Below are 11,433 nucleotides of genomic sequence, written 5' to 3' on the forward strand. Positions count from 1 at the left end.
TGTTCACTGTGTATGATGTTCCGGCAGGGAGGTGTGGTTGTAGAAAGTGCGGGGGTGTTGCGGGAAAGAGAGGGAGGCAGGATGGGTTGTGGCAAGCAGGTTGAGGCTTGCGTCGATGCCGCAGATAGTAGGGATTTGCGAGAGCTGAGAGGTAGCGGAGTGGGCAAGCAAGTTGGGGCTTTCCTTTCGGAGAGAGAAACAGGGGCAGCGGCTGTTGGTGGTGGTTTGAGGAGATGAAGTGGCGGTGGTGCAGGTTGGTGGCAGATTGAAGACTGGCAGCAGGGTTTCAAAACTCGGAACCGGTAATTGAATCGGCTGAAATTGACAAGAATTGGCCAGAAATCAACAGGAGTTGTTGTGAATCCACCGGATCGGTCAGTGCCGATTCCCATATAAATCGGTTGTATTCGATTCTGGTTTTTGAAATCATAAGTGGCAGAGATGGGTTTGGATTTTTTGGACACAGACATGAGGATTGCCATATTCAAGGCTCTGATACAATGTGAGATTATAAAACTTTGAATATCTATTTCATTACATTTTTTTGATAGATATGTATTACAGTACATTGATGGGTATAAATACACAAGAGTACCATCTAATATGGCAATATCTTAACTAGGAAACCCAATACATGCAAACAGTATTTGCATAATATTATCGCTGAGAATTGGTATGCATTCTATATATGTTCATGCATCTGTATTAGTACTCTTGCCGTTACTGTGTACTCTCCTACAAATCTGAGCAGGAACAAATAGTATAAATAGGAAGAACTGTGAAATTAAACAGCTTAAATCTGTCTTGTGACTTTCAGAAACGTCACAGATGATTGTGACACTAATAACTACCCTTTTTATAGTCCTTAATGCATTTTTGAGTTACATGATTTAGATTTTTTATTGTGCTTCCAACTAATATTTTGGATCAGCTCAGAATGACCGAGAGATGTAGTTCTAGAAAATGGCCAAAATACCCCTAGAAAGATTGTCAGATCAAAGACATGTCAAACAAACTTAAGATCAGTCCAAATTTTGTGATTGTATGTTTTTTATCATTAAATATCTTGTACTAAACATAGTCACCGAGTCTTGCATTTTTTTTTAGTATTTTTTGTATTTATTTGTTTTATTTATGCTTGCTTGTTAGGGTACATTTTGTATTGTAGGAATACATAGGTAGTTTTTACTTTCTTTATTTTATCTGAATTTTTTTCTTAAAATATTTTATTTCTGTTTTCATGTTTTTAGGATAAAATTATACATATTTAGGATTATCTTTGCATTTAAATATATTTTCTACATCATTCACATGTTAGGATTCTTTTTTCCTTCTTTATTATCATATTTAAGACTTTTGTTGTATGGAATGGCATTCTTGTGAATACCATACTTTTAAATTAAGGTTCTATTTTCTTTTTTGCTGAACAATAACTTAGATTAGCTTCTTTCATATTATTCTATCATATAATGTTTTATTTGATTAGGTTAGATTATGCATACTACCGTTCTTTTGTAGTGCTTTTGGATTTGTGTGATCTCATTCCTTTCTTTTATTTCTTCGATTCATGTCTTTGATTTCAACATTTGAATCCTCTTTTGATCACAATGTGATGCATATGTTTAGGGTTAGAATATTTATTATCTTATAAAAATACCAAATAACTAGGAAAACTATTTAACTGGGTGGACTGAGATGCCCCACACCTTCTCTTGTCCGCAACTTAACATGTACCCATTATCATGGTTTGAATAGTCCCCATTTCATATTAGGAGTCATGTTTATGGTTCCTAGACCTTAATCCAAATGGTGACTGTATCTATGTTTTCTTTTTCTCCAAGTAGGATACTAATTCCTGGAAGGACGGTGAAAGATCACTGTTCTAACAGTAGCGACTCCACTAGAGACTGTCAGAATTTTAGTTTGTATTTGTTTTTTTTTTTTTTTTTTTTTTAATGATAAATACTTGTTACTTTATTTTGATTTCTTTTATTATGGTTATTGTTTTGCTTACTTTACATCATAATTACATCATAAATTGCAAACACCACTGCAATCGACATTTAGCCACATGTTATAATCATGAGCCCGGTGTGAAGACATGCGGTTTACTCATAGTGAAACCATAACCCTTAATCTTATACCTTCAGATATATAAAAAGGACACTACTATACCATTTGATTCATATGTGAAGGCATTGTGATAGGTATAGTTTGGTGCTCCTTGCTAAGGGTGAACTCATGTCCCAAGTCAGATTCATGCATCATGTAGGGACATAGAACCATTAAGCTTAGGGCTCCGCAGAACTAATGTTAGTGTTGTTCATAACTATGTTGACATGATTTTGGCCTATTTTTTCAAGCCCGTGCATTGTTCACCATGTTTCAGCATGTCGACATGATTTTGGCCTTATTTTTTCAAACACGTGCATCGTTCACCATGTTTCAGACTGGAACCTGTTTGAGTAAACATGGTTCTCAATGCAATGAACAAATATAACCTGGCTCTGGTGAATCCATTTGTTGTCATCTTTGTTTCCTGAACCGGTCTGCATTAGGATCACACGGTTCTCAATATATGGAGTATTATGGACTTGTTCTGAACTCGGTTGAGTAAGCAGATATTGTTCACTATGTTTCTAACCCGATTCGGATCAATATCAAGGCTACCACACATGAACCATGTTTGAAAGAATTGTCCTCCATGCCATTCAATTAGTCCGATTAGGTTGGGTTATTAATACTCATACTAAAATCGGTTTTGTATACTTGTGTCAATAACAAGCCAAGGATGATTCGAGATACATGGTCTTCAATATCTGATGAACCAACACAGAACCGGATAGATTAGCTTCTTACGTATTACTATATCATATACCCTTTTTTTTTTTAATTAGGTTAGAGTATGGATAGTAATGGTGTTTTGTAGTGCAGCTAGATTTAAGTGAGTCCCTTCCTTTCCTTTATTTCATAGATTCACATCTTTGATTTTAATCTTCGATGTCTTGTTTGATTATGATGTGATGTATGTGTTTAGGGTTAGAATATTTATTATATTATTAAAACACCAAATAACTAGGAAGACCAGTTTGCCTCAAACCTTGCCTACTATGCATCATGACACGTACCCATAATCAATATTTAACTAGTTTCTATTGGAGTGATATTGAGGAGGATCATGGTCATGGGTCCTAGACCCTACTCTACTATGCATCATGACACGTACCCATAATCAATATTTAACTAGTTTCTATTGGAGTGATATTGAGGAGGATCATGGTCATGGGTCCTAGACCCTACTCTAGGTGATGCCTCTATCTATGTATTCCTCTCTAAAGATGACACCGATTCCCACAAAGACGGTGAAAGATTATTGTTCTCCTGAGGAACTTGGGGTCTACCTATCCAAATTTTTTAGCCCCATTTAAGCTACCACATGGCAAATATTGTGTAGACCATGTAAGGATACATGATCTGTGTAGATGATAAATCTCAACCCTATCACCTCTCACTTGCTAACTATAATTGTGTATCTAGCGATATCATTTTTCCTATACATCAGTACGAAGATGGTTGATACTTTTGATGCCACTTGATATTAAAGGAAACTCTCATTTCCTTTTAGCATTGCACTGTGGGAGTGAAGAACAGATACGTATAGGACATGTGCTGTAGGAAACAAATCAATGCCTTAAATATTGAGTTTAACTAATTTTGGTTTTTTATTACCAGTATTTAAATTACACTGATCAGAAAGTTAGTTTCACTTATGTCTGTTTCTTCATATTATTTTGAAGGTTTTATTGTAGATTATAACACTCCATTAGCTTGGCACCTCTTGATGCAGTATGTAGTCGGATTTTTTTTATTATTTATTTTAATTTATGTTATCACGAGCATTAAATGCTCATCTCTCTTTCCTCTTCAAGTCACGGCATCATGAGCAATACATACTCATCTATCCCTTGACTTTATCTCCAATGTATCTCATGGGCACTACCTTGGCTTTTAATGTCATCACTCCACTTTCTCTCCCGCTTAACATATATTGCCCATCACATTCCCCTATGGCCCCATCATATCATTCCTAATGTCTTTCCCTGCCAAGGCACCCTCTCTCCCCAACATATCTCTCAATGACTAACTTCGCTAGGCATTCAACGGGACTGTCCTAATGTTTCTTTCAATGGCTTTCTTTCAGAAGCCTTGTCTCTGACCTTTTTCATTTTGTACTTGGCTTCCCCTTGCTCTAAACTTTGTTTCTATCTTCTGGTTTATTTCTCAATTTGCTTCGAGCTGCATCACCTCTGTGCTCCTATCTGCCTATGAGCTTCTTTGTCTGTTGTGGTATTCAGACCTTTAGGATTATACCAAAATGGCAAGAAGGTCGTCCTATTGTGCTGTTTTCCGTGCCCCTTAATGAATATTTCTAGTTGGTTAACTTGACCAGAAATCAGAGGATACATATTGAAATTTCACAACTGAGTATTTTATAATTTTTTCAGGATGAAGCTTTTTTTTGGTAGTTTGACAAATTTCTTGTAACTTTCTGTTCAATCTTACATGTAGATATCAAATGAGGTCCATTTTTTTTTTTTTTCCTCCAAAATTAGAAAAGGGGGGGGGGGGGCCGAACACAACAGTACTAGCAGTACAAAGAATTACAAAAGCTTAGGGGGAGGGGAACGGAGCAGAGGGAGGCCCCATTTTTATGTTATTACTCTAAATCATCTTATATAAAATTCGCATTCACTTTCATTTCAATGGTGATAATTTCAGTTTAGCTTATTCTCCTGCAAGTTCATTAATAGTGAAAAGTTTTACAGAAGGGATAAGAATTCAATTTTGATGGATATGTTTGTTTTGATTGCTTCATAATATTTTCTTTGAAGATTATAGATTACTTCTGCTTCACATCTACAACTCTGTACTGCCATGATTTGCTCTGTTGTTTGCAGTCTCATGTATACGCTATCTTCACTTTAACCAACATTCTCAGTCATTTTATTTTCCTCTTTGATTTAATCAAATTATTCAATCAACTTTTTTGGCTGAGAGGATTCCTAACTTAGTTCTATATGAGTGAAATGAAATAAAATTTAAGTATGTCTTGGAAAAAATTAGCAATTTTTTTTTTTTTTTTTGTTGGCTATGATAGAAAAAAGGTGTACTCAATGCACGAGGCTCCCGCCACTGTGGGTCTGGGGAGGGTCATAATGTCATATTAATTCCATTTTCTTATCAGATATTTTTAATCATATGCTCGATTCTTTGAGAATTGGATGTTCTTTCTGACTCTCACGTTGTCAAATGGAACATTGTCTTCAATTCTCCTTTGATAATTTGGTTTAGTTGCTTCTGCTTTGAGTTAATTATTGCAGAAATGATAAATTTCATAATTGAACTGGTACTATTTGATGATTTCTTCTGCATTGTAAATCTACCTAGTGTTTGCTGCAATATTTTAATCTATAAACTTGAATTGGACTCAGAATGAGAGGACTTACAAATTTACTTGCATCTAGTTATATTTTTCTTCGACTGAATGTAATTTTTTTGTTTCAGTTATGGAGGAAAATGAAAAGGATGTCATTGTCCCTCAAGTTAGCTTTGGTGGATTTGACAGAAACGTCACAGCACGAGGCCTCACGGATTTCATAGAACATGAAATTGGAATGGTATGGAGGTGCAGGCTGAAGACATCTTGGACACCTCCGGGGTCCAACCCAGACTATAACATCACAGACATGGAGGCAGTTAAAAAAGAAGATGACTACGAGAAGGTGGTACCTCACGCCTTCGTGCATTTTGTATCTCATGCAGCAAGAATGGAAGCACACAATGCTGAGCTTTTTCTGAACCATCACCCTCTGAAGGTGAGTTTGGGACCTGAGAGCCCATTTCACATTAATCAGAGGAGGAGGAAAATATGTCCTTTCAAGATTCCAGCCTGTGTTGAGATTGGTTCTCTTGTTAGCCCAATTGAACTCCGAGTTGGCTGGAAAGGACCCACTTCTGGAGTTTACTTCCTTGTTGATCCTTTTGATGCGACCTGCAAGATCCAATTTTCAATGGATACTGCTTTCTTATTCAAAGGCACAAGGAGCCATGCAGTGATAAAGTGTGACTTCAATGTGGAGTTTTTGGTAAGAAACATCAGTTACTTCAGAGAATATACAGACCTATATTCTAAAGTAATTTTGCTGCAGCTTGAGTCATCTCCTCATCTCTACTATAGAACTGCTGATGATGACATCTATGACACATTTCCATCTGATATGTTGGATGATGAGGATCCTTGGATCAGGACTACAGACTTCACACCTAGCAGAGTGATCGGCAGGTGCAGCTCTTATAGGATCTCGGTCCCAGCCCGTTTTGGATTGAGATTGGAGAAGGCCGTGAATTATCTAAGAGAACAGAGGGTACCGGAATATCCTAGACAGCGGCTAAGAATCCAAGATGAACCCAATTTTGAGATGCAAATGTCAAATCACTTCTTCTGTGTTCAGCACAAGGATGGAATTAGCTTTGATATAATGTTTTTGGTTAATGCTGTTCTTCATAAGGGTATCATCAACCAACACTTGTTGTCTGATGAGTTCTTCGAATTACTAAGAAGTCAGCCAAGGGAAGTGAATATTACTGCATTAACGCATATATACTCTTTTGGGGATCCAATATTCAACCCATGCAAGAGACTAGAAGCTGTCCAAGAATGGTCGAAGAAGAACCCTAAACTTCTCATGAGCAGTAGGGGTTTGGGTGATAATGTTGAAGTGAGGAGGATAGTTATAACTCCAACCAAAGCTTACTGTCTTTTACCTGAGGTGGAACGTTCTAACCGGGTTCTCAGGAAATACAAAGAAAAAGCTGATAGGTTCTTAAGGGTAGCCTTTATGGATGAAGGATTTCAGCAGCTGAATTTTAGTGTTCTGTCCTTTGGCGTTGCTCCTATTGTGAGGGACATCACATCAAAGTTCTACAAGCAGAAAACCACAATTTATCAGAGGATAAAAACCATTATGAATAAAGGGTTTTATTTGTGTGGTCGGAAGTATTCCTTTCTGGCCTATTCATCTAATCAATTGAGAGACTGTTCTGCCTGGTTTTTTGCCGAAGATGAAGATGTGAGGGTGATAGATATCCTGAATTGGATGGGGAAGTTCACCGATAGGAATGTTGCAAAGTGTGCAGCTAGGATGGGTCAGTGTTTCTCATCCACCTATGCCACAGTTGATGTTCCACAAGAGGAGGTCAACATGGACCTTCCAGATATAAAGAGAAATAATTATGTCTTTTCTGATGGCATTGGCATAATAACTCCTCAACTAGCAATGGAAGTTGCGGAGAAATTGCGACTTACAGTTGATCCTCCTCCTTCTGCCTTTCAGATCAGGTATGCTGGTTGCAAGGGAGTAGTCACCTGTTGGCCTGCAAGAAAAAATAATGGGATCCTCCTCTCACTTAGACGAAGCATGAATAAATTTGTGTCTACGCACACAACCCTGGAGGTCATATCATGGACTCGGTTCCAACCAGGGTTCTTAAACAGGCAGATTATAACTCTGCTTTCTGCCTTGGGTGTCCCGGATGACACGTTCTCAAGAATGCAAAATGATATGGTTTCTAAACTAAGCCAGATACTGGACAACAGTGATGTGGCTTTTGATGTCCTTATCTCATCATGTGGTGAGCAAGGAAATACTGCAGCGATTCTGCTGAGTGCCGGTTTCAAGCCTCAGACAGAACCTCATCTTAGAGGGATGTTATCTTGCATAAGAGCAGCCCAGATGGGAGATCTACTTGAGAGGGCTAGGATTTTTGTTCCTAAAGGACGATGGATGATTGGGTGCTTCGATGAATTAGGGGTACTTGAGCATGGACAATGTTTTATCCAAGTCTCAACACCTTCACCCCAGAATTATTTTTCAAAACATGGATCCAGATTTTCTCAGACGAAGAATATAGAAGTAATCAAGGGCATTGTAGTCATGGTAAAAAATCCTTGTCTGCATCCAGGAGATGTTCGGGTTCTGAAAGCTGTAGATGTGCCTGGTTTACATCATCTTGTTGATTGCTTGGTTTTCCCTCAAAAGGGTGAAAGGCCACATACAAATGAAGCATCTGGTAGTGACCTTGATGGGGATCAGTACTTTGTGACTTGGGAGGAAACTCTCATACCTCCAAGCAAAAAGAGCTGGCCACCGATGGATTATGACTCTGTAAAAGCCAAAGAGTTGCAACGCCCCGTCAATCGCCAGGTAACTTTCTGCCTTCCCTTAATAATGGCGACTTATGCTTTTGTTATAGTTACCATAATAAAGTTGCAGAATATTTAACAAGCAAAAACTTCTGTGTAAAATATTTTTTTTTATTTGGCTATGGACATTATTTCATTGATCTATGCAGTAAGAGCAGTCAATTAAATTCTTTAATAAGAGCATTAGAGCTTTCTTATATAGAGTACTGGATGGTGGATTCCGGATTTCAAGATTTTCTCAGTTACCATTTTTCCTGATTTTCTGTTGGTGTTGTAACTATCTTTGAATTACTTTGCCATAATTGCATTTTCCGAAAGTGTTATTTGGGTGGTACACAGAATTTACTAGGTTGCATGGAGTATCTGGTGCATTAATATGTTATGACATAAGGGATTATGCTTCATATTGTTGAATAAGACATTCCAGATATAGAAAGACTATGATGCCTATACAATTTTTTTTGCCAAGGCAAGATTCATGCTATTTGTTGCTGATATTTTTTGTCCCATCTACCTGGGACTGAACAATATCAGAAGCCTCAGAAACTTTCTAAAATATTCTTGAAGTTTTTTAGCCAGATTTTGACCCTCCCCAGACCCTGTAGGGGCAGGTGCCTTGTGCAATAGGTAGATTCTTGAAGCTTTTTAGGGGTTTATGTTCAAACGACATCCAGCTTCTCTCTCCTCCTACCTTCAAACATGAAGTCTTTGGCCAATTACACTATCCTCTTCCGGAAACCAGTGATTATTAGTATTTTTTTTTTTTGGGGTAATGGAGGAGGCATAGATTAGGATTGAATAAGTTTATGGTTTCCAGATGGCTCAACAAACTTCCAAAGCAATTATTCTTATGTGCTGTTGAAATTTCTTGGGTAGTGACCATATATACTTGGGAGTTCAGTGTGTCTGTTATGCTTAATTTTACTACAGGAGATTAGTACTGTTTAGTGTAACTTCTCCTTCTGCTGCTGCCTCTCTCTAGCTAGATTATTTAACATCCTCCCTTCCACACCCCCCCACACCCCCAAAAAAAAAAAAAAAAAAAAACTTACTAGGTTGGTATATTATTGAAATAAAATGAATAGTTGAATAGAATTCACAAAAAATGGATTTGCCAGACATTTTTTTTAAGCTTCTTATGGTCTTTATGTGACGTCTGTCATAATTTAATAATACGTTCTTTTGGGATGTTCAATCATCCGTTGAGTTCAATTGAATCCACAGATTACCTATTGCTTCAAATAATATGCAGCATAATTGGTGCTGTATTTCAACAGTTCTTGACATAGTACTGCTTCAGAAATAACTAAATTTACCTTCGCCCTTTAGTTTTTTTTTTGCCTCACCTCCTTTTAAGGGCAACAAAAAGAAAAATTTATGGAGGCTTGTTATGTTTTCTTTTATTAGTGTTATGATGACCATTGGTAGATTGTCAACTACTTAATATCCAATTAAAAATATAACTGGATCACTCTATCATCTTTCTAAGTTCTAATGATTGAAAATGAAAAAATTGTGATTCAGAGAACATATTTTCTTGATATAATTTGAGTCACTCTTGAAGATAGCTGACAGGCCTTTGCATAGACTCACCTACAACAGACCCGTGGAACAAATGGTAATCCACATAGTAGAGCTAAACTCAAGCTCATGGTATGAGTTTAACTCCTTAGTATGCAACTTTTAATTGTGTTGGGATAGGATTTAATATTGGCTGACAAATACCAGGAACTGGAATAATTTACCTGGTCACAATGGTGGAACTGATTCATTGCCACACCTAGTATTAGCACTACAACTTCTCAAAATTTTCTCATGGTTGTGTTGGTTTTTGGTTTTATAGGACAGAATAAATTTTTTCATGGAGTCCATGGTGACTGCGCAACTTGGTAAAATATGCAATGCTCATGTGGTTCACGCAGACCAGAGTAAAGATGGAGCCTTGGATGGGAAATGCATCAAACTAGCAGAGCTTGCTGCAACAGCAGTGGATTTCCCGAAAACTGGACAGCTTGTTAGCATGCCCCACTCACTAAAACCAAAAATTTATCCAGACTTCATGGGCAAGGATGAGAACATATCATACAGGTCGGAAAAGATCTTGGGGATACTATATCGCCAAATCATAGATGCTCCCGATATAGAAATGGCAGCAAATTCAGAGCTGACAGCTGAAGACATTCCTTTTGACCCAGATCTTGAGGTTCCAGGTTTTGCAGGTTTCATGATGGATGCCTGGAATCAAAAGTGCACGTATGATGGGCACCTGAGTGCTCTTCTGGCCCAGTACAGAGTTAACCGGGAGGAAGAGGTGGTGACAGGACATATATGGTCCATGCCCGAGACCAAGAACCAACGGGAGATGAAAGATAGGCTCAATGGTGCCTACAATGTACTCAGGAAGGAGTTCAGACATATTTTTGAGAACATGGGTAATGACTTCCAGCAGCTCACTGATGATGCAAAGAATTCCATGTATGAACAGAAGGCATCAGCATGGTACCATGCGGCTTACCACCCTGAGTGGGTGAGGAAAACACAGGAATTGAAGGACCATAAAGTCAACGGCAACAAACCGGCAATGCTTAGTTTTGCTTGGATTGCTGTTGATTTCTTGGCTCGAATTAAGATTAAATGTCTAGATGATAACATCGTTGTTGATACCAGTAAGCCCATCAGTAGGTACTCTGTTTTTCCCGTACTCTTGATTGACTTGAACTGGCCATAGGGATTAGGGTTCGGTTGAAAGCATGATTTCGAACCAAAGCGGGGTCTATTTTTTGGGTTCGAACCAGATCTCACATATATGAAAAATCCATTTTACCATTATTTATCAAAATTCAGTTTTAACTATTTTAATCCTACGGATCATCCTAAGGATTTGGAATATTATTAAAAACCTGAAGAAGCTCTAGAACCATAATTAATAAGTCCTAGACATTTCAGAACACCTTATTCATCATCGCTTAGCTTATTCTAAGTGTGACAAAATGAAATATCTTCACCCATAAATTCAATTTTGTGCCGATCCATGCCACGCTCCAAGATTCATAGAAATTGGGGCTCCAAGTGGCTTTGCCCACACATAGGAGCCACACTTCTCTACAGAAAACATTTTCCTAATAATTAAAGGACTTGACTTGACCCAAGAGAAAATCGGAGGAGACTAC

At 37.8% G+C, this 11,433-nt stretch overlaps 1 protein-coding gene across 2 annotated transcripts in view; it reads left to right on the plus strand.

The window, feature by feature from the left end:
• Positions 1 to 11,089, plus strand: part of LOC122094219 (RNA-dependent RNA polymerase 6-like) — a 14,070-nt gene extending 2,981 nt beyond the window's left edge. The window contains exons 1-3 of one of the 2 annotated variants that reach the window (XM_042664948.1): positions 7 to 502; positions 5,566 to 8,264; positions 10,107 to 11,089. In XM_042664948.1, coding sequence (XP_042520882.1) covers positions 442 to 502; positions 5,566 to 8,264; positions 10,107 to 10,991 — 3,645 coding nt within the window. In that variant the 5' untranslated portion in view covers positions 7 to 441 and the 3' untranslated portion in view covers positions 10,992 to 11,089. Of the gene's footprint in view, positions 1 to 6; positions 503 to 5,565; positions 8,265 to 10,106 lie in introns of those variants that run through there. The other variant, XM_042664949.1, reaches the window with a different exon arrangement.
• Positions 11,090 to 11,433: the final 344 nt, after the last annotated feature.

This window comes from Macadamia integrifolia, chromosome 11 (assembly GCF_013358625.1).
Source record: "Macadamia integrifolia cultivar HAES 741 chromosome 11, SCU_Mint_v3, whole genome shotgun sequence".
NCBI classification, from domain to species: domain Eukaryota; kingdom Viridiplantae; phylum Streptophyta; class Magnoliopsida; order Proteales; family Proteaceae; genus Macadamia; species Macadamia integrifolia.